The following is a 23,913-nucleotide window of genomic DNA, read 5'->3' as shown; positions in this document are numbered from 1 at the left end:
ACACACACAGTGAGGGGCTGGGGACAGAAGTGAACTGAGAACCAGGTGGACTGAGTTTTCTGATTCTCCCCTACATCTGGGCCAAGCCAATTAAACAGGGCCTGCTGCCAGTCACACATAGCTGGGGGGAGCCTGGGACAGGATGGGGAATTCTAATGAGCTGTTGGAAATGGGCGGGCATCTGGTTTTGGCCAGGAGGCCCTGGTCTTAGAGACGGCTGTTTGCACCCAGAAACATGCCCTGGGGTCGGGGTGAAGAAGCGATCTCCGCTGAGGCAAACTAAGGCAGGCAAGGCAATGGGAAGAAGGGACAGATTAGAAAAGGCTACCCCTCTGGGCAGACATAGCCTCTTAAGGGCCATATTCGCAAGGGTGCTCCAGGGTAGAAAACATGGCATCCCTTTCTTCTGCAGACACGGAGCCCCGCTGCTGGGTGGGGCGGGCACCTGCACACAGCTTCCTGTGGCCCTCGGCTGGCCACCTCTGTCTAGGATGTTGATAGCAGGACTGCTTTTTCTGCCATTGGGGAACTGGCAACCCCGTGGATGAGAAAAAGCATCTTAGAAAAGGAGCTGAGCTGAGTCCTGGCAAATGAGGAAGAGTCTGACAGGCTGATGGGGCAGGGGCACTGCTGGCCAATGGAACTGCTGGAACGAAGGCTGAGGGGTAGGTAAGTATGTGGCATGTCTGGAAATTGGGAGCAGCCTGTGGCAGGTACAGGGGAGGGCTTGGTGGGAAACTCCTCCCATCTCTTCACTACACTGTCCTCTTCCCGTGTTTTGGGGTGAGGTTCACCTCCCTCCCTAGATGAACACAAGTTCCCAGGATCATGGCCCTACCTCCAAAAGAAGCCATTATACTGCACCCCTCCCCTGAGGCCCCCCAACCCTAGGAGTCAGGAAATAGGTCATGGGATAGGCAGGCCCTGAGTCAGCTTCAATTCAGAATCTGCTTCCATCTCCACCTCCCCAGCAACCTATCTACAGGAAACCATCTAGGACCCAAACTTCAAGCTGTTGAAGAATTATGGAAAACACTCGAGAAACGTCCAGCAATTTCTGGAATGGCACTCCACATCTCAGGAAAAATGTGGACCCCCTGGGGGTGGGGCAAGGAGTCGGGCTGGCCTCCTCCCCTCCACAATGCCCTTGATGATGAATTTGACGCCAGAAAAAAATAAATAAATCAGTGGGTGTGTTTCCCCTCGAGGCTCGGCAACGACAGAATTGTAATGAATGTGAATGTTTCTGGGTTATGTGTTGGAAAATTAGCGCGGGCTTGCATTAATTGAAATTCAGTTCTTTATGTATATCAATTCCCTTTTATCCTTCTGGGATTCGCCACCGCGACAAAGATGCTGAGCAACAGATTAATCCAAGTGTTGTCAGCGACAATGATAAATGGAGGTTTAAAAGCCTACACTGAGATAAATTACTATTAAAACTCAGGCCTCCTCTCCTGGTACGTCTACAGAAGCAAGAATTTGTGAAAATACTGGGTTGCTCTCATTATGGTCACTCCTAGACTTGGGATGGCGGTGTCTCCATCAGTGGGGATTTTTCTTTGCCTTAGTGTTACTGTCCCTTCCAGGTTGGTCTGTCTTCTTCCCACTCTCTGCACTCCCCTAAGCCAGGGGATGCCTTCTGCTCAGATGGCCTCAACGACTAAATCTATCTCAACTGCCCACACATCTATACCTGTCCTCTGAGCATCTGTGCCCTGAACCCAGCTGCCCTTGGCACCTCCTGGGACCTTAGACAGTACAACTGAGAATGAGCGTGGTGTTTCCTCCCCAGCCTTGCTTCTGAGTCTGTGTTCCGCACCATCCACTCAACTGCCCAAGTGGGAAACATCCTCCTGGAGTCCTCCCTCCCTCTCAACCCCCCACCCAATCAGTCACACTTTCCTCCATCCCAGCCCTCTTCTTCCCACCCCAGCTGACTTCCCTGGTTCAGATCCTGAGCAGCTCACCCTGCGGTGTTATAACTGCCTTCTCTGTGGTCTCTCACTGGAGTCTCCTTCCAACAGCCTCCCCAGCCTCCAAATCCAGGCTCTGCCTGGATCACCTCTCTGCCCCTCCACTCCCTGCTGTGGTCTTTCTGGGGACGCCCCCATGGTGCTCAGGGCCAAGTCTAAACTCTGAGGCTCTCCATGGTCCAGCCCCAGCCTCGTGCCACCTGCAGTCTGTCGAGATCCTTGGTGTCTCAGGAACACATCACACGGTTTCTTCTGCCCTCGACTTGGCACCTTTTCCTAGGAATATCTTGTCCATCCCTCTCTGCCAGTTGATGCGAGTCCCTAAACCTCACACTCAAAAGGGATGAACTCTGGCTCTGGCCTCTGAGCACCTGGCCCACTTCTTTTGCAGCATGTGACACACTGGCTTGTGTATTTGCCATCCCTTTCCTAACTTTCTCACCCAACTATAAGCCCTAGGATTTAGGACGTCTGTACCAGGGATATACAGAAGCTGTGCATGAATGGGCCATCTGCACCCAGCCCTGTCTGCGTTTGAGGCCATCGGCTTGCTCTCAGAAAGACCCACGGGCAACAGAGGGACACTGCCCTCCCAGACACTCAGGGGCTTGCCGGTGGCCACAGCGTGACAGCTGAGAACAGCTGAGCCCTGTGACCCCCCAAACCCATGTCCTCCCATCTCAGCTCCAGCATAGCTCCCAGCATCCCGCCCTCACCCTCAGAAGCTGCAGGATTCCCCAAACAGCATCGGGAGCACGTTCTAATAGCACCTCACGGCTGCTGTGGGGAGGGAGACAGCGAGGAGAGGAATGAATTCATATTAGTTTATTCCCAAGATTAACATACTGAAAGCTTCCTTCATTAAAATTGCAGCACTGCAAACACGTCCTGGTAAACTTGGACATGAAAGCTCCTCTCCCAGGGATAAGAAGTTGTTTCGAGATGAAGGCGTTATCTGGCTTGTCGTATCTGATTTTTCAGGCAAAAAAAAAAAAAAAAAAAAAACCCACCTCCATCCCTTTTCCCATCTCCTGTCTTGTTCTCCTTCTCTTTTTCTTCCTCTCTCTGCCTCCCCCCCCACCTCCTGCCTCCTCCCTCTTTTTCACTGCGCCCCAACCCCAGTTGCAATTTCCCAAGTAACAAGGAGAAGACATGGCCTCATAAGTAATCAGCCGCTGCAATTTGGGGGTGAATATTCAATTAGTTCCAGGCCAAGGATTCCTGATCAATATTGCCTTCTGAAGGCAAAACAGTGTAACAAACCCTCTTATTAAGCAATTCTAAGCCATGGTGCTGATACCCATGACTGACGGCTAATCTGCACTTTAATTAATACCTGCCCCTTGGTTAGCTAGAGCCGTGGCTTACCCGGGGAAGGTTTTCAGCTCCCCACCTCCCAATCCTGCTGTTCCCCCTGGGAAACTGGCAGGAACATGGCTATTGTGTGAGGTTGTGATCAAGTCAAAAGCTCAGCCTAACCTAGTCCTTTGGTGCCCAGTCCCAGGGGCTTAGAAACAGAATGACAGACACCGCCCCCCCCGGAATGGAGGGGCCCATGCAGCCCAGATTCAGGAAGGAAAACGACCCACCAGCCCCGCCCCAACACACTCACATTTGACATCTCTACCAAGTGACTGTTCATCATCTACTTGCACACTTTCAGTGATGGGGAGCTCACTACCCCACAAGGGGCCCCATTCTCTCTCTGACCAGCTAGGAGTATGAGTCCCCTCCTGAGAGAGACTCTGCTTTCACTGGTCCTGACTTCGGATGTCAGGTTTGCCAGTCTTTATTTCCCTTCAAATATGCCTGCCACCCCCTACCCTGGCACTTCCAATGGCTCCCAAGGCCTGTGAAATAATCCCAGAGTAGCTGGCATCAAAAGTCCTCCATAGTAATAACAGTAACATCAACGATCAAAATGTGTTGTGTTTACTCTGTGCCAGCCTCATGCCAGTACTTGCTCTGTGTCTTTAAATCCTTGCAGTAGCTGTGAGGATGATACTGCTGCTCTTTCCTGTTTTACAGCCAGGGAAACTGGGGCATGTGGACTTAGGTAACTTCTTCAAGGTTGGGTCACAGATCTAACAAGGCTCCTGGGCAAGCCTTCCCCAACTCTGTCCGTACAGTGTGTCCAACCCCACCCTGGGGTCCTGCCACACCTCAGATGTGATCTGTCACTGCCCTCATTTCTTGGTATCCCCTTGGATGGAAATCTTCTGCACGTCTGCCCCATGTACCCCTCTCAGGCAGGGGCTGGGGGCACCTCATGCATTTTGGAATACCTCGCAGTTAACACAGAGCCCAGCTCTTAGATTGTCTGTGGAAGGAATGAAAGAGTTAAACTCCTATGGAGGCTGCTGTGGCCCAGACTAAAATGCCCCCCCCCAACTAAGATATCAATCAAAGGAGAAGCAAGATGTCAGGGTACCTCTGCAAAGACAACCTGAGTATATATACAGAAGAAAAGGCAAAACAGAGTGTTAGAAAGGGCCCCAGACCACGGGAGGCAAGAGCCCTGGGTTCTCATCCTAGTTCCACCAGACTCCTTACTCCTTATGTGGGCAGGCTGGACTCCCTTCTTCTTGTTGGGTTTGGGTTCCTCATCCACAAGCTTTGGGTTGCATGGATGCTTCTAGATCCTCAGCACTATCAGGACAAGGGTGAGACTTTGACCAGGGCTCCTTAGCTGTGGCTTGGGCAGAGTCTGGTCAGCAACTCCCCAGCCAGCGCTATTGCTGCAGACTGCCCACCTCACCCACCGCTTCCCTATCTCCTGGCTGAAGGATGCCCAGAGGAGCAGTAAGAACAACGGTAATGGCAACAGTAGCCAGAGCTAATCCTCCGTCCACACTTACTATGCACCGGGCATGGTTCTAAGCACCTTACGAGTCCAAGTTCCAAACTGTGGGACTGCCCGGGAGAACCTTTCCAGGGTGGTCTCTCTGACGCTGTCAGCCTGAGGCTGTTACAGAAAGAACCAGCCCCCTCTCTGGGCTGGTGACCTCACTTTTTGATTCACTGAAGAAAAAGAAGCAACCAGACACAACTTCATCATTCCTCATCCCTCCCAAACCTTTGAACCCCCTTGCCTCTGCACCCACTCTCTGAGAGGTGCAGACCGCATCGCATCCTGGGGCTGTGGCCGCCAGCCGTTGGGGGGCAGGGGTGGGAAATTGGAGCCTGAGGTAAGAAGAGAGAGAGGTAAGAAGAGAATCTCTGAAACACACATGCCACAAGGTCTGGCCCGGAGCTAGCATGGTAGGACCAACACTCCAGGCGCTGGAGAAAGTGCCTTCTGGACACTTTCCTCCCAACAGCTTTTGCCTGGGAGGAAACAGAGCGCAGAAGCGTCAGGTCAGTCGGTGAAGAGGTGACAGTTATTTGACTCCAGAACCACCACGTGACCATCCCGATAGACTGGGGGCCGCCCTTCCCTTTCTGACCCACATCGGTGTACTGACGGCGGACTCAGGTCTCCTCACTCCTAGCCCATCACTCTGGCCCCTAGTAGCCCATTACCCTTTTCTGCCCTTTTTCTCCTCAATGCTCAAGCGTCATGAACATCTGACACCAAGCACTGCAGCACGCCCTTGGTGTCCGAGGCCCCGGCTAACGATGATAACCGGACATGTGGTAAGTGGAACATGCCACGTGCAAAGAAGTCTCTGCTGGGGACTCCGAAGGGGACAGAAAGGACATCTGGTTCATCTACTGCCTGTGAGACATGCAGCTGGATGGGTGTGGGACATGCAACCGGATGGGTGTCAGTTGCCTTGGAAATGGAAGCCTCCAAGACGGCTTCCAGTGACCCCGCCTCCAGGCTTCATGCCTTTATTAAGTACACACGTGCATATACGTGTACATGTGCATGTAGGTTGTATCAGGACGGGTCTGGATAACCAACAAAACATATAGAAGTAATGGTGCGTGATGTCTAAGCCTAGATCATAAAAGACCTTGCTTCCGCCTTCCTCTCCCCAGTCTCTCATCCTGTGGGGGTGGTGGGGAGCCAGCTAACACGCTGTGAGGACGCTCAAGCAGCTCTGTGGTGTGGCCCACACGGAAAGCAACCGGAGTCCCTGCAAACAGCCAGCACCAACCTGTCAACTGTGAGGGTGAGTTACCTGGGAAAAGGGACCTCCAGCTCCAGGTGAGCCTTCAGATATGTGACCCTGAGCCAGAACTGTCCAGCTGAGCTGCTCCCAAGCTCTGACCCACAGGAACCATGACAGATCATAAGTGCTTATTGTTTGTTAGGCCATTCATGTTGGGGTCATTTGTTACACAGCCATTGGCAATGAATTTGGCGGGATGGTCCCCCACCTGCACCCCCAGATCAACCTCGTAAAATAGACCTCAGTGGCATCTGCGTTCTGAAGAACTGCTCAGCCAAGCACACACTTGCTGGAGTGCCCATCTTCTTCGGCACTACCCTGCCCACTGGGGAGGCAGCTCCTTCAAGGACTGATACCTGAGGGCACCACCTTCAATGGACCATTTTCATGCCAAAGTAAAGCAGGTAATGCTCCAGCTGTGAAAGGGCCTTTGGGATTCATCTTGGGTCTGGGGTTAAGAAAAACTAGACCACGATCAGGACAAACCTCTCCACATATGATCAGTAAAGACAGGCCGTGCTTCTTAGTGGAAGATGTGACGACCATTTGAGGGGAGGGAGGGAGGGAAGTTGGCTTAGAACAAACATGAACAAATTCAGCCAAGCAGAGGTGCACCGACTCTTCCGAGGAATCAGTTCCTTAGCCAGGATGGGGCCACTTGGTGTCAGACCTGCTATAGAAGGAATGCATTGAGATCTGGCCTGACTTTGGACTTGAGCTTTTGGCTGCTGAGGCCCCGCCACACGTGAGGTGGAGAAACAGCCTCCAGGTACATACAGGCCAAAAGATGCTCTGGCTTCTGAGACCTCCCAGCCTTGGATCCCATACAATTCTCCGGTTGCTTTAGATTCATCGAATCTCGTGTTGCGTCTTGCCAAGTACAACAAGTGTATATTTTTAAGGGGAAATTAATGCATATGTTTCTGATTCATTTTAGGTGGAAATGATCAAAATATTGTGTCTGAAGTAAAGTCATATCCAGAAAAGGCTTCGGGCAGTTTTGCCAGGTTTTTTTATGAATCTCTTTTCAGGACTGGGTTCTGGCCTCACTGTCTGCCAGAGTTTCACTAGTCAGTGCAAACATCACCTCCTCCGAGAAGCCTCTCTGGTGCCCCAGCCATCTGGAGCTTCCTTTCCTTGGAGCATAGCGAGCTCCAAGGCAGGGCCACAGCCTCGGGAACTGCTCTTGTCCCCCGGGTTGCCATCCTGCCAAGTAGACTGTGAGCTGCCCCCAGGGAGGAGCAAGACACCCTCCCCTCTGGGATTTGCCAAGATGTACCTGCCCAGGCTCACCAGGTGCGTATCAGATGAGGCCACACAAGGGAGGCTGGACCAGGAGATGAGGCAGGTGGCGGCCAGGGCATCAGGGCTTTCCCGCTCTCAGGCAGCCCCACCCAGCATCTTTGTGAGTCAGTTTTATAGTTTCTGCTGATTTAGATGACGCCGATCACAATGGCCTTGCCTCTTTCCTTCTTCTGAGGCGCCTTCCTGTTATTCCCCTACAGAAACAAAACAAACCCCAAAACCCAGAGTCATTTCCTGAATGACAAGGGCCGGCTCTCGCAGTCCTGTGTTTTCCTTCCAAAGTCCACGGGTATGTGTTCCGGTTAAGCTCTTAGAGCGGGCTTTCCGTGCAGGGACAACTTGGGGGAGGGCTCAAGAGCATGATGTCTAGGCCAGAGGACGGGGGCCTCGGATGTCCGCTCCAGAAACAGAGAAGGGTTGCTTCTGAAAACCTAGCGGGCATTCTTGGGAGAAGCTGCAGCCTGAGAGGTCAAGGAGAGACTATTTGGGAAGGCGTTTCCTCAGCCACGCTGCCACCTTCCACAGCACTGGGAGGAACCTCGGGGAGTCAGCATCCTGTTTGGAAAGACTGAGGAAGGTCACGCTTGTAGAAACATCTTGCAACTCACACCACACTCTGGGAGCCACAGACCCCCCCGGCTGCATCCAAAAGTCCAGACAGCTCAGCATGTGGATTTCCTTCTTCCTGTGTAACTGTGTGTGCGTGCGTGCGTGCATGTGGGTGTGTGTGTGCGTGTGTTGGGAGAGCAGGATGCACATGTTTACAATAGGAGACACGGGACTCGCAGAAAAAAATTAAGAAGGTCGCATAATCATCACACACAATCAAGCCGGTCTTTTCTGCTCCGCGTTTCCATAGCTGGCATGGCGGACTCAAGACGTTTCTCTTCTGCTTTTCCCATCTCCCGTCGTCATATCATCCTCATTTTTTTGCCATCATGAAGTGCTCACTGGAAATACCATTTTCTGGCAACGTGACAGTCTATGGGCTGGAGGCACCACTGCCAACTTTTGTCTCTTCCCTATGAATGAGCCAGAACTGCTCTTCTTTGTGATGCTGGAAATCATCTTTGTAAGTCTGTGTCTGGATCTCAAATTATTTTCTTTTTTCTTTATTTTGGTCTTTTTTGTCTTTTTAGTGCCGCACTTGTGGCATATGGAGGTTCCCAGGCTAGGGGTCTAATCAGAGCTGTAGCTGCCAGCCTACACCAGAGCCATAGCAATGTGGGATCCAAGCCACATCTGCAACCTACACCACAACTCACGGCAACGCTGAATCCTTAACCCACTGAGCAAGGCCAGGGATGGAACCCGCAACCTCATGGCTCCTGGATGGATTCGTTTCTGCTGCACCACGATGGGTGCACATTATAATGTGAGGGTAGCCCTAACCCTCACATTATTTTCTAATTCCAACCCTAAGGTGACATTCTCAGTTGTGAGTATCTTAGGGCTTCTGGTTCCTATTTCTGAATTCCGCTCCAAAGCCCCAAAGTGACCCCCATCCAGATCTCCTACCCACTGACTTTTCAGGCAAACTTGCCGTTATGCACACCAACTCTTTCTTTGGCAGATGGGGAAACGAAGGCCCACGGAAGAGAGGGCTGAAACCTCCCTCTGGTTCATCAGAGCCTGGTCTCTCCTGAGTCCCTGTGTGTGTGCGGCTGTGTCTTGGAGGGAGAAGAAGCAGGAGGAAGAGGAAGGTGCCACAGAGCCGCTCTTCCTGGAGTCCTTGCTCTTTCTAGAGCACAAGACATGCACTGATGAGACAGAAGCTATAAAAAATAGGCCGTGAGCAGCTGGGCAAGTGTGAGGAGAGAGGGTGCAAGGGTCTGCCCAAGGGGACACAGCCAAAGAGGAAGGGACTGAAGATCTGTCCTTTGGGAGAGCCTAAAGAGGCTGTGGGGGCTCAGTCTAGGGAGGGCAATGCAGACTGGGGCAATCCCAGAAGGCTGCAGGGAGGAGGTGATACATGGGCCAGGCTTTTTAGGAGCTGGGACTGCAGACTGGAGGAAAGTTTAGGAAGAGGGTGTTTGGGGCTCAGGCTGTACATTTTTAAATGCAATTCTAGATTTATGTGAGATTAGGTTACTTATTTATTCTTTTTTTTTTTTTTTTTGTCTTTTTGTCTTTAGTTGTTGTTGTTCTTGTTGTTGCTATTTCTTGGGCCGCTCTCGCGGCATATGGAGGTTCCCAGGCTAGGGGTTGAATCGGAGCTGTAGCCACCGGCCTACGCCAGAGGCACAGCAACGCAGGATCCGAGCCGCGTCTGCGACCTACACCACAGCTCACGGCAACGCCGGATCGTTAACCCACTGAGCAAGGGCAGGGACCGAACCCGCAACCTCATGGTTCCTAGTCGGATTCGTTAACCACTGCGCCACGACGGGAACTCCTACTTATTTATTCTTAAGTGTCACAGGGCTGAAGCCAGTCTAATAAACAGAACCAAGATGTACTATTGCAAGGTAATTCAGTGGGTTGTTGCTTTTTGAACATTTTATACAGAAAAAAAAAAAAAATCTCCAGCCACAATCTGTGCCATACAATCCCCCGTTCAGTCTGCAGGATGCCAGGGGAGCCCCTGACAAGAGAAAAGTGGGGGTTCAGGCCCAGGGAGGAAGGGGACAGCCTGGAGGTGGCGATGGGCAGAGCTTCTCCTTGCAGGACAGGGTGGGAGGTGGGGAGAGATGAGATCTGCAACCACAGAGGGCGTCCCCCCCTCCAGCTCAGCCACTGATTCAGATACCAGGACCCCCCTCTCCCCCAGCCCGGCCTGGAGCTGTTGTCTTTTTTTTTTTTTTTTTTTTGGTCTTTTTTGTCTTTTTGCTATTTCTTGGGCCGCTCCTGCGGCATATGGAGGTTCCCAGGCTAGGGGTCCAATCAGAGCTGTAGCCACGGCCTACGCCAGAGCCACAGCAACGCAGGATCCCAGCCACGTCTGCGACCTACACCACAGCTCACGGCAACGCCAGATCGTCAACCCACTGAGCAAGGGCAGGGATCGAACCCGCAACCTCATGGTTCCTAGTCGGATTCGTTAACCACTGCGCCACGACGGGAACTCCTGGAGCTGTTGTCTTTTGCCTCATTCTTTTTCCTCTTTTCTCCGTGGTGCCAGCAGCCTTTATTGTTGAAAATGGATGTATTTGACTTCAATCGGAGCCCCTGTCAAGCCCTCACCCCCTCCTTTGGTACTTCATTGTCCTCAGGGGGGAGAAATTTATTACGAGCATTATTTTACACAAAATTCCTGAATGTGCTGGAACTCCACAATTCCTGATGCCACCACCGGCTTGGTTTCTGCTCACCACCTGGGGTCACAAAAGACAGAGGAGAAAGATGCCCACTTCTCCCCAAACTGATGCTCCAAGCCCTGATTGGCTAACGACTCGCCATGTGACCTTAAGCCAGCTGCTACACCTCTCTGGGCCTCGGGTTTCCGATCTCTCCAAGGGTCGTTTCATCACAACCTGCTATAATGTTTGTGGTTCATAAAAATAACTGGAATCAAAATATACAAACAACTCATATAACTCAACAACAACAAACAAACAACCCAATTGAAACATGGGCAGAAGACTTAAATAGACATTTCTCCAAAGAAGACACATGGATGGCAAACAGGCACATGAAAAAATGCTCAACGTCACTAATTATTAGAGTTGTGCAAATCAAAACTACCATGAGATGCCACCTCACACCCATTAGAATGGCTTTCACTGATAAGTCTATAAATAACAAATGCTGGAGAGGGTGTGGAGAAAAGGGAACCCTCGTACGCTATTGGTGGGAATGTAAACTGGTATAACCACTATGGAGAACAGTATGGAGACATCTCAGAAAACTGAATATAGAACTACCATATGACCCAGCAATCTCACTCCTGGGCATATATCCAGACAAAACTACAACTCAGAAAGAAACATGAGCGAGCATGTTCACTGCAGCACTATTCACAATGAAGACAACCTAAATATCCATCGACAGATGAATGAATGAAGAAGAGGGGGTACATATTCATAACACAATACCACTCAGCCATAAAAAAGAATGAAGTAACGCCATGTGCAGCAACATGGATGGAACCAGAGATTCTCATACTGAGTGAAGTAATTCAGAAAGAGTTAAATACCATATGATATCACTTATATGTGGAATCTAAAATAGGGCACAGGAGTTCCTGTCGTGGCACAGCAGAAACGAATACAACTAGGAACCATGAGGTGGTGGGTTCTATCCCTGGCCTCACTCAATGGGTTAAGGATCTGTCATTGCTGTGAGCTGTGGGGTAGGTCTCAGATGTGGCTCAGATCCTGCATAGCTGTGGCTGTGGTGTAGGTCAACAGCTGTAGCTCCGATTAGACCCCTAGCCTGGGGACTTCCATATGCCACATGTGTGGCCCTAAAAATACAAAAGACAAAAAAATAAATAAAAATAAATAAATAAATAAAATAGGGCACAAATGAACCTATCTGCAAAACAGAAACAGACTCATAGACACAGAGCACAGATTAGTGGTTGCCAAGGGGAAGAGGGAGGGAGTGGGATGGACTGGGGATCTGGGGTTAGTGGATACAAACTATTACATTTAGAATGGATAAGCAAAAGAGGTCCTAGTGTACAGCACATGGAACTACACCCAGTCTCCTGGAGTAGACCCTGATGGAAAAGAATATAAAAAAGGAATGGATATATGTGTATACATATGACCGAAGCAGCGCATAGTAGGTACTTAGTCAAGTGCATCCATAGGTCTCACCCTCATTCTGTCCATCCATCCATCCATCCATCCATCCATCCATCCATCCATCCATGCATCCATCCAAGCACTGTTGCTGGGTGTCTCCTGTTTGCTGGGTGCAGTGCTAGGCTGGGGCTCCACAGGGAGTAATAAGCGGGATGCACTTGCTCTGATGTATTCTCTTTCTCTCCCTCTCCTGTTCTGACATTCAAGGTTGGCCTTGATTTCCTTCCACCCCCCACCTCCCACCTGACTCGATGCTGCTGTGAGCTCATGGGACAGGCACCCTGGCCTGGCTCTGGCCATCTGGAGGAGGAGGCCTGGCTGCCTCTACACCTGCCTCCCTGGGCAGGGGACTGGGGCAGTCCTAAGGAGGGCCAGGGAGATGATGGCTGAGAATGCTCAAGAGGGTGCTGGGTGGGGCCTGGAGCCCAGGGTCAGGGCCATCCATCAAGGCACACAGAGGCACTCCCGCGCGGTCTGGCCACCACTAACCTGACCAGATCCTACCCCACTCCCACCCCCAGGCTCCAACCCAGCCATCTCTCCACTAGCCCACCCATCCTGTCCTCCCTCAGGGGTGGAGGTGAACATGCAACGAACAGACGTAGGTGAGGTTCTGGAAAGTTTCTGCAGGTAGTGAGCACTGCTGGAAGGCTTACTTTCACTGTTTCAACGTTTAATGCTCAAGGCAGCTGTGCAGAAGCATCATGGCCCTCAGCTTACAGTCGAAGAGACAGGCTGAGCGAGAGAACTAGAGTCACCTGAGGACAAGGGCCAGGGAGAGGGAGGGACTGGGGGCCAAGTCCGACTGGCTGGCAGAGTCTCGCCCTCTCCGGCACTGCGGTGAAGGGTCCAGGTCAGGTGCTTTCAACAAAAGTGTGTTATTGCTGCCCTGAGCTGCTTCGAGCTCCTCCAGTTCGGTGGTTGGCAGGGTGGGGGTGGAGGGGATTGATTCCAACACACACACACAGACACAGACACACATACACACACACACACACACACTCCTGAGAAATCCTCCCTAAACAGCTTCGTGACAGGCTCCGTGGGGACAGGTACCCAGCCTCAGCCATGGCCATGCTCAGGTGGCTCCTGGATGGGGGGCTTCTCTGAAACACGTGGCAGCAGCCCAGGTGGTTCATGCTCAGGTGCCACCATCCAGGACACTGAGCTCAAGGATTTACCAACATCTCTCGTCCCCGCAGCTCAGGCTTAGGTGTCTCTCTGCCCATTTCCCAGACAAGGGGACTGTGGCTCAGAGACGGGGCTTGCCCGGGGAGTGGGTGGCCCAGCCAGGATGAGAACCAGTGTCCTGGGCCCTCCTAGGGGCTCCTCGCTGCTTCCACGTTCTCGATGTCTCAAGGGTCCTGGGAGCTCCCTATAGCCGCAGTCCCTGAGTACTAAAGAATGGGCGCAGGACGACAGCCCTGGGCTCCTTCCGCTGTACTGTCTTCTCCGCCCCAGCCCCTTTGGGACTCCCCCCACCCTCCCATCATGGTTTCCACTCAGGACCCCTGTCAGGCTTTCCTGATGCATCTGTCAGCGCCTGGGCCAGGCAGCCCTACGCAGCCCTGAGCCAGGCCAGCTAAGACCTTCCCTTTACATGCTTATTATTCCCTCCAAAGGTGACTTGGTGACACTGTTCCATGAGGACCCACCTCAAGCTTCAGTTATTTGTGATTTAATGAGGAGCCTTTTAATTATAACATCTGTTGTTTTAATTACCAAAGGAATTATAAATGAGGCTCCCTGGAGGAAGCTGCTGCCACTGGAGCAGAGGCTGGGGAAGAATTCTCCACCTCGGAGGCCCCGCCGGGTCCTTGGCGCAGTGACTGCCACAGAGCGTGACCCGTCACGGAGAGCACTTCATCTTCATTTTAATTAAGCGCTAGGGGTGAGGCAGGCCGCCTCCAGATCCTGAGCAGCCCAGATCCTGGAAGAGACCCTGCAAATGAGGAAGCCTTCAGTTCTGTGCAGACGCAGAAGGCAAAAGACAAACCAGCCATTTTTGCTGATGCGGTTGAGGTACACATCTGTCCCCCAGGAGGGGGCTGGACCTCCCTACAGCCCAGCTGTGTGACCTTTGCCAGATGAGCTGACCTCGCTGGATTCCACTTTCTTCCTGCAGAAAGTGAACGTGCTGTCCTTCCTCCTTCTCTCAAGGAAATGGGTCGTCCCTGACATTCGATTCTGGGTGTAGAGTGTGAGATGTATTCACACCGACCAGAGAGGAAGAACCAGGCGTGGTGTAGGATGCATGCATGTGGGCGGAGGGCTCCAGGTGGGGGAGGAGGTGCAGGCGATGGTGACAATGATGCAGGAGTTCGTGATGGTGGTGACAGTGATACCTGACGTTCCCCTGGTTCCCTCCCCTCCCCCCCATATCCATGTCCTTGCGGTTCTCTATAAAGAGGGTGAGTCCCTTTGCCCCCACTGCATCCAGACAGACCTCGGAATTTGCCATGTTCAGTAGATGGCAGCGTGAAAGACATGCCTGTTCCAAACCTAGGTCTCTGCTGACCTTGCATGTGCCTGCCTTCCCTTTTGCTCCTCCACCATGATGTGAGACCATGGCTGGGCTTGCCTACAGAAGAGAAGAGTCACATAAAGGACAGCCGCGTCACCCTAGTGCCCCCGCCAAGGCCATTCTAGGTTGGCCAACAGCCCACCAGCTGCCAGACATGTGAGGGAGCCCAGCCAAGATCAGCAAAGCCACCTGACCTGCTGCATTTGACCCCAGACACATGAGCTAGAGACTCCTGAGGACTTGTAGTCATTTTAAGCAGCATTATATGGCAATAAATAACAGACTCTTTGAGGTCCCGAAGACATTGAGAAACATATACAGGCAACAAAACATCATTTCTTTTGACCTGGTGAGACTTGTCTGGAGGATGCTACTTGAGAACAAAACCAGGCTTTGTACCCAAAGTAAATGTACCCACCAGCAACTTCCCAGGTGAGCTTATCGCATAAAGAAGAAGAAAAAGACTTGCAGCCATGATCAGGCCAGGGAAGGAAGAGAGGGTGGTTTAGAGAAATTGAGCCTTAACCCACTCTCACAACCAGATAAGACATGTCTTCTCCCTTAGGCAGAGGCAAGGGCAAAAATCACACACCCACACTTCCAGGAGGGCCTTGCTGTTTTCGTTCGCAGGGGCCTGGGCAGAAATGTAGAGAAAAGAAAAAAACAGCTCCTCCTACAGTGATTGTGATGATGGTGGTGGTGACAATGACGCTTTCCATCAGTAGGCTCCACCCCTGAAGTCTCCCAGTTGCTGGTTCCTGCGTCGTTTCAGGCTGGCTGGTCCAAACAGTCAGCAGCCTTCCTGGGCAGACTCTGCTAAGCAAGGCCAGCTTTTCTATCCCAGGGCCACAGGCCTCTTAAAAGTCTCCCAATCACACCAGGGTCCCTTGTACCTCTGCCTCACATGATGCTGCTCTTCGGCCTGGCGTAGCCTCCCCCCATTTCACCCATCTGGAAACTGGTACTCCTCCTTCAAGACTCAGTCTTCCCCGATCCTGCTGGACAGACCTAGGTTCCTCGTGTGCACCCTTCCTGCATCTCTTAATCTGAGCATCATCACACTCTACAGGCATCTGATTAACCTACCTGCCGCTTCAGACCCTTGCAGGCTGAGAATACAATAGACCCAATGGGTTAGGGTTAGGGTTAGGGTTAGGGTTAGGGTTAGGGTTAGGGTTAGACCCAATGGATTAGTCATGCTTCACACTAGACCTTCATAAACCCTTGTTATACTGGTTCAGCCCCTACCTTTCTGTCCAAGCACAGATGGGAAAGGAAGCAGGTGAGCCCCAGGGGTGCACATGGAGGCAGCACAATCTGGAAGATGGATAAAGGTGTGGGTCAGTGGGCTCGGCGACACTGACTTATCAACCAGCCCCTGTATTTCTCTAAGAATAATTTTTTAAACAAAATGTTATTTGAACAGAAAGAAGCAGTCAGGTCTCACTCAACAGGAGACTGACTTCCTGTAGCACATTTTATTAAGACTCATCAGGACTGGAGTTCTCTGCATCCTCCGACTGGGCAGCATGTTCGGGAAGCAGAGTGATTGGGAAATTGAACGCAGCAGCTGCATCCTTTGAAGCTTTTTTGAGCGGCGAGGCCAGCCAATTCCACAGTGTACGTGGCTGGAGAATACCAGATTCACTCCCATCCTAGCTTTCCACCCAAGCAGGGAGAAAGCTCTTCTAATTAGCCCAGTTAGATAAATACTCCTCCACCAGGCTTTTGTCTAGAGAATAGACATTTGCTCATAAACACTGGGATGGAGTGAATGTGTATAAAAAAAACTACTCATCTGCTCAAAGCAGTTTCCAGTATTTAAACACATCTATGCACACATGTGCACAAGCATATACACAGACAGAGCTCTGATGCCACACCACAGGAGGAATTGAAAGGAACTTTAAATAAGGAAAAAATGAAGCCCCTGCTGTGGCGCAGTGGGTTAAGAATCCAACTGCAGCAACCCAGGTCGCTGCAGAGGTGCAGGTTCGATCCCTGGCTGGGCACAGTGGATTCAAAAGATCTGGCATTGCTGCAGCTTTGCCTCAGAGCCGATCCCTGGCCCAGGAACTTCCATAGGCCATGAGTGCAGCCATAAAAAAAAAAAAAAAAAAAAACAGAGAAAAAAGGAACAATTATCGGTGGTGGTAAGACCCACAACATGGTGGGAGATGAGGATCTACAATGTTTGCTTCCCGGGGGATTTCTCCCTCCTGCACGGCTGACCTCACATACCCCTCCCTTCAATGAAAGATGCCCCACTTTATTCAGCAAGTCCCAGCGCAAAAGCCCTTCATGTCTCTTTGGCATGCCTAGAATGAAGCCTTCCTTCTGGGGTGAGATTTACGACTCTTTGTAAGCTGACTTCTACCTGCCCTTCCTCTTCCTCTTCCATCCCATTCATCTTGTGCTGCTGTACTGACGTCATTAACACGGGTCATGGTCATGGCTGTCGTCACCCCCCCCACCCCCAGCACTGGTCAAGTGCTGACTCCTTGACAAGCAGGAGGTTTGCCTCCCTTATCTTCTTTCCCCTTTGCAGTTCATGAGGCAGGCACTTCGATGACCCTCAGCTTGAAGACGAGGCAATAGGGGCTCAGATTGTTGAGGAGACTTGCTCCAGGTTGCACAGCTTGTGGTCAACAGACTCCATCTGGGCCCCTCTGCCTTGACGAACACTGGAATCGGTGGTTTCCCGCCTCCAGCCGCTTCATCTGCCCATCTCCTGCCCCAAAGCCCTGGGAAATGTTTCTCTCTCTGACCTCTGACCACTCCTTCTTCCGTCAAAACTTCCCCAGCTCCACGAATCACATCAGAACCAGTACCACCTGGCTGAATTCCATTCCTCAAAAGAGAGCAAAAGGAGTCTTAGCATAATGCCATGTTCTTCTCCAGAGTGTGAATTCACCTCTGAGAGAATCTCTACGAGCCAGCGCCGCCCCAGGCTCTGTGCCCTGTGCTGTGGGAGTGTACGTGACCTTGAGAAGATCTCAGAATTTCCCTCCAATTGGTACACGGTCATTCTCGGTGCTCTCCCATGGTCAAAATCTCCATCTGTGCACATTTCCTTCTTTTCATTCTGCATATTTCTTATTTGTGCCTTCTCTATTTTCTGAATCAGCCTTATCAAGGTTTCTTTAAGTATCGGCCTTTCTGAGCAATTCACTTTCAGTTTGTTGATGTCTTCATTTTTGTGGATGTGTTATTATGTACTTTATTATTTATTCATTTCTATCATTATCTGTATTATTTCCTTTTTTCTAGTTTGCCATTCTGTTTCTAGATTCTTAAATTGACTGTTTGGGTTGTAAGTTATGTGCAGCTGTTCTGATTTCCTAATAAATGCACTCAAGACTATAAATCAGCCCCTCTAAGAGCCAGTTCAACTATATCAGACAAGCTTGATTATGTAGTGCCTTCCTTATTTTCAATTCAAAATACTTATTAATTTCTGCTGTAAATTTCTTTTTGAACCCGTGGATAATTCCGAAGTGTGTTTTAGTTTCCAAACACCCCACAGATCATCTCTTTGTTGTTGATTACCAATTTAATTGCACGCTGGATGGAGGATCTGTTGATAACGAAAATTCTTTGAAATTTATGGAGACCTCTTTTGTGGTCTAAAACATAGTCTTCTTTCCACATGCATTTGCTATTCATGGGGTTCAAATTTACACTTATATGCATACATGATCATACATTTTCTGAGGAAAAAAATCTGTCAAATACATCCACTATGTATGTTGTTTTGTCAATTTCCCCCCATAGTTATTTCAGATTTTGCATTATCTATTTCAGGGCTAATGCTGGAATCACACAATGAAAAGTCTGTCATTGATACTTTTAATGCCTCTCACTGTGAGTTCATTTTTATCTGACAGTAAATTCTTTTTGCAAATCTATTACTGTTTTATCTCTTTATTTTTAGTATTTTGATATCTTTTGACCTTAGCTCTTAAATAGTACGCAGCTGACTTTTTAAAGCCAAATTTATGAATCTCTTAACTGGTATGTTTAATATGCTTTCATTTATTATAGTTGATGATATATTGACACATTTCTGCTGTCTTATTTTGTTTTATATTTTCCTGGGTTTTTCTTTTTTTCTTTCTCTTTTTGTTTTTGGCATTTTAGGGGTCACACCTGTGGCACAGGAAAGTTCCCAGGCTAGGGGTCAAATCAGAGCTGCAGCTGCCAGCTACACCACAGCCACATCAACTTGGGATCTGAGCTGCATCTGTGACCTATGCTGAGACTGTGGCAATGCCAGACCCTTAACCCACTAAGCAAGGCCACATCTGCACGGAGACTACGTCAGGTTCTTAACCCACTAAGCCACAATGAGAACTCCAAACAATTAAATTTCTTTGCTTTGCACAGTCAAGTTTGTGAATTGATAATGTTTCCTAGTGATAAGGTCGGTCCCCACTCCAAAATTGGGGATCTAGAGATTAAATAATCACAGTCACCCCCAGGAAGCTCCCCTGGCGTTCTCCTCTTGAACATAAACAATTTCACAGGACATCAACAAAAGACAAGGAGACTCTGTGACTTTAAGGCAGAACCAGAACTCTTTCTAATCATGTCGGAACACTGACACAATATGTACATTATCCAAGCCATGAAAATCACTAAATAACCCCGATCCTGGCTAATGTGAGTGACAGCTGTTCCTCTCACCTTAGAGAAAAGAAAGATCAAGATACCAAATCACAGAATTAGCTTCACTTCCAGACAGCATCCAACCCAAAGCAAAGCTCCATTTCTTTGAACCCTGCCCCAAATCTCCTAAGACAAGTCCTCTAAGTCCTTCCTAAAACCCTCTAACTAGGATGCCTCTGGTTCCAAGTAGTGGACATCCCCCTGGCACCTGAGACATGTGGCCTCCTGGTATACCTATGGTCATTGTATAAAGATGCCTGAGTCCCCTGATTGGGTCTAGACCCAAATTCAGACTTAACATATGTAACTGAGAACCTGAGTGAGGGACAACACCTGAGGTTGTACAGATGAGACTCTCAGAGAAGTTAAGCAACTTAACCAAGCCTGCCCAGCTGCTAAGTGGCAGAACCAGGGAGTCAAGCCAATCCCAGAGCAGTCCCATCCCAATGTCCACCCTGGGAACTCTCACGTTGCTATGTGCAAACCGGGTCTGGGCTCTATCCTCTGTGACCTTCCTGAGGGCAAAGGTGCTGACTTTCTCCTAACCCCTCCCCAACCCCCAGCACATGGCAGCATAGACAGGGCTGGGGAAGTCGTTCCGGGAGTACCAAGTAGATGCCTAAAGGCCTTCGTTAATTCCCTGCTCAGGTCTGAGGCCACTCGGGACAGGCCTCTGTTCCCTGGGCTCTGCCTCCCTCCCAGCTTTAGGGACTTTGCAGGGAGTGAATCTACTTGGCTTCCTTCCTGAGAGCCAGCTTCAGGGTCCTGCCGCCCCAGAAAGCTCCAGGTTTCCCTCAGCCAAGTCCTTTTGACATTTTCAATGGTAAAATAAATTTGATTTGCAGAAGCCATGAAGGAACCAGGGCAATGTGATTTCCAAAATGCACTGTGTTATTGGATATGATAAAAGACTGAATGAGTCAGTAAATGTAGCAGTTTAGTAACTGTTAAAAAAAATCAATACCCATGCAGTCTGGGGAGGAAGAGAAGGGAAGGCTGTAATGAGGGACCAGAGGAGGGAGGATTCATGCCTGAACTCATGAATCCACGGCCCCCCTTACTCCGTCACAGACACACACAGACCCATGGACTCACATCTCACACTCCCGCACAGAAACTCACAGACACACCAATGCACACATGAGCACACAACATATACGCCCGTGTCTAGGCATGTTCACCAACAGTAACTGTGATAGGCACCATTTATTGATTCATCAAAATGAGGAGTTCCTGTTGTGGCTCAGCAGGTTAAGAACCCGACATAATGTTTATGAGGATGTGGGTTCGATCCCTGGCTTCACTCAGTGGGTTAAGGATCTGGTGTTGCTAAGGCTGTGGCACAGGCTGGCAGCTGCAGCTCTGATTCCATCTCTAGCCTGAGAACGTCCCTATGCAGCAGGTGCAGTCTTAAAAATAAATAACTAAATAAATAAGCTAGGCCCTGGCGTAGGTGCTCTGCACACCCTTATTTCATTACCATCATACTGATTTACACAACTCCACAAGGTAAGCAGATTATTATTCCCAATTTACAGATGAAGAAACTGAGGCACAGAGATTTTAAGCAACTTGCCCACAGTCATTCCAGCTAGGAAGCCAGGGAGCCAGGATTAGCACCCAGACTGACTTCAGAAGTCTTTTTTTTGGGGGGGGGGCACTTTTCATTCTTTTTTTTTTTAATAGATATAACTGACTTAGAGCAAACATCACAGTTACAAGTGCACTGTTCGATGCATTTTGATACCTGGATACTACGGAATCCTCACCATGATCAAGACCATGAACACATCCATCACCCCTGGAAGCTCCCCAGGTTCCTCTGAAGTCTCTCCCTTCTGTCCCTTCCAGCCCTGCATCCCCGGGCATCCCCTGTTCTGCTCTCTGTCACATCGGTTAGGCTGTATTGTGTAGAATTTTACATAAATGGACGCATAGAAAATGGCCTCTCTCTTGGTTACAGAAACAGTGTTCCCAATGACCACACTAGGGCCTTCCCACAAAGACAGGATTGATAGCGCAGGCACACTCATGCTTGCCCATACAATGTCCCAACCCTCACAAACACCCCACCCCCCATGCACGAGAACACCCTTGCTCTTATGCAAAAGCGTTTTCCAGCAAAGGGACCCAGTTTCTTTCCCCCTTCCAAAGCCCACGTAACCGCTGAGTGTCTGTTCTCTAGATCTTTGCTTATTCAATGAACATGTATGCAGTCCCCATCACTCTATGGTGACCACGCAATCACAATCCCTACCCCAGGGAAGCTAATCCGCCTCCCTAGCTGGTGTAGCCAGCATCATGCCATGGAGCTGGCCAGAGAAGGGATCCCTGGGCACTGCCAGGCTGGGGGAAGAGTCAAAGGGGAAAAGAGAAGACAAGAAACAAAGGTGGGGGGAGGGGGAGAGGAAGAGATTGGGGCCAGAGACAAAGCTCAGATGGGCTTGGCTGCAGGGGAAGCGAGGGTCTTCCCTGAAGAGTGGACAGTGAAGGATGGTCACTGAAATCTGGGAACAGGGGCGTGAGGACGGATAGGGCAGGCCCGCATTGCAGGAGCAGGATCCAAGATCCAGGTGTCCCGGAGCCACAGTGGGGCTGGAGCTCATGGCCAACCAGCTGCCTTAGGGGACAGAAGAGGGGCCCCACCACCTGCGCTCACAATCCACCCTGTACCTCAAGTCTGATTCACCCTGGCTCTCAAGCTGATGCTCACTGAACTCACTCTGAGGGTTTAAAGAGTACTGAGCCCTAAGTCCCATTCCCAGTTTGATTTGTGCTGTTTTGTTTTGTTTGGTGAGGGCAGGAATGACCTGGGCATGAGGGTTTTTAAGAGCTCCCACAGCAATTTTCTAATATTCAGTAATTCATCATGTGCCTCCAGCCTTAGGACAGACATCTCCCCAAAGGCCTCCAGGACACAAGAAAGTCAGAGGTAAGGGTGCTTCTGGAAACGCAGCTGGTTGGGGAGGGGTCTCCAATTCTATCTCTCTAAACATGCCCTAAAAGGACTTTAATTAGATAACCCATGCTGATTACATATCAATGCATTGTTAGAAGAGGCCAGAAGGTTTTATAGGAAATACAATTCATTGTCATGTAATTAAGTGAAATTGGAGCAAGTGATAAGTAACTGGTGAACGATAACTTCCTTATCAATATCAGATATTTAGAGCCCTGCAGATTATTGGACATGTTAAATATTATTTACATTACCTGCTGTTTCTTAAATTTGCAATAACATGTAAGTATAGAGTCTCCACCCCTTCCTTCTGTCATAATGATTATCACTTACATGGGACAACCCATCAGATAAGCTGACAAGTACTGGGTGGGATGAAAGCTGAACTGCCGCCAGAAGTAGAAAATGCTGTTTATTTTCACCTCACCCTCCGGTAGAAAAGCAGAAGTCTAGTCTAATATATCATCTTGGCTAAGCTGAGCTCTTGAGGAGAGACGGCTGCAAAATCCTTCTCACTTTAATTACACTTTACTGTTAATTAATCCAATGACTTTATAATTACCTTGATGCCAACTCCTATGAACCAGATTATTTGAATCACGTTGACCTCCCCTGCCTTGCCGTTGTTTGGATGTGCGGAAATCGGAAATCGGGACGGGGACACTCTTGAGTCTCAGGTGGAGAAAAAGTCATTGATTTTGGCTGCCAAGGTTTGACAAGTATGAGTCTGAATCATTTGAATGTGTCTTTAGGAAGACAGAGGAGGCAGGGCTTGAGCGAGTGTAGAAGAGATTTTATCACGAGAGTAAAGATGTAGGCAGCAGGGTGGCCTGCTGAATGGGATGGAAGGGTCCCACTGAAACCAAATCAACTGGTGATGTTTAAAATGTAAAAATGGGTTCTGTCACCCAAGGACCACAGAATACTGGTGGGACTGCCTCCACCTCAGGGGCTGGCCTTGGGGAGAGGGCTGTCTCGTCTCAGTGAAGTGAGGGACAAGGAGAGGTTCTGGTTAAGAGCGTGACTTCCAACTTTGAGACCTTGGGCAAGCACTTTAAACTCTCTAAGCCTCAGGTTTTGCATCTGTACAAAGGGGAGCGTGATATATCTACTTCACTGGGCTGTGGTGAGGGTTAAAACCCATAGCCCTGTGTGCATGGCAAGAGTTTCATAAAAGATACATAGTAATATTATTTATTCTGCCTTTGCTTTAGCATGATCTTGACCCCGTGTAAAGCCTTCTACTGTGAATTCCATGTAGATATTACTGCTGCCCCCATTTCTTGCTGAGGTTGTTGTTAGGGGCGTGGCACTTTCTTGGCATATTTTTGCCTATCACTTAATTTTTGACTTTTAAAAATCACTTTATTCTAGGTGAGATTCCTTAAACAATACAAAACCAGGCTAGTTTTTAGAACACGACCCACCCGTTCTGCCTTTGTATCAGGGAATGCAGCCAATCCACTCTCAAAGAAACAACTGACCCTTGGTTCATTCCTCTCCTGTTACATTACATTACTATTTATTTTACTTCTTTGCTATTTTCTTCTTCTTTTTTTTCATTAAACAAGATTTGTTTTATTTGGAAATAAAGGGAAATAAAATTATTAGA

General features: G+C 49.7%; 1 protein-coding gene across 2 annotated transcripts in view; it reads right to left on the bottom strand.

Moving 5' to 3' along the window:
* LOC146398355 (uncharacterized) overlaps positions 1 to 23,913 on the bottom strand; it is a 246,098-nt gene that overhangs the window by 64,214 nt on the left and 157,971 nt on the right. The window contains exon 1 of one of the 2 annotated variants that reach the window (XR_014821618.1): positions 7,388 to 7,486. Coding sequence is in view for 1 of the 2 variants with exons in the window: in XM_084985733.1 (XP_084841859.1) it covers positions 15,923 to 15,991 (69 nt within the window). In the remaining variant the exon portion in view is untranslated. Of the gene's footprint in view, positions 1 to 7,387; positions 7,487 to 15,922; positions 15,992 to 23,913 lie in introns of those variants that run through there. The other variant, XM_084985733.1, reaches the window with a different exon arrangement.

Source organism: Sus scrofa, chromosome 12, assembly GCF_054392235.1.
Source record: "Sus scrofa isolate SSC_HxYL_T2T_F1_AM1 chromosome 12, Sscrofa_HxYL_maternal_Yorkshire_Landrace_v2.0, whole genome shotgun sequence".
Classification (NCBI taxonomy): domain Eukaryota; kingdom Metazoa; phylum Chordata; class Mammalia; order Artiodactyla; family Suidae; genus Sus; species Sus scrofa.
This window is presented reverse-complemented; position numbering and strand designations above follow the sequence as displayed.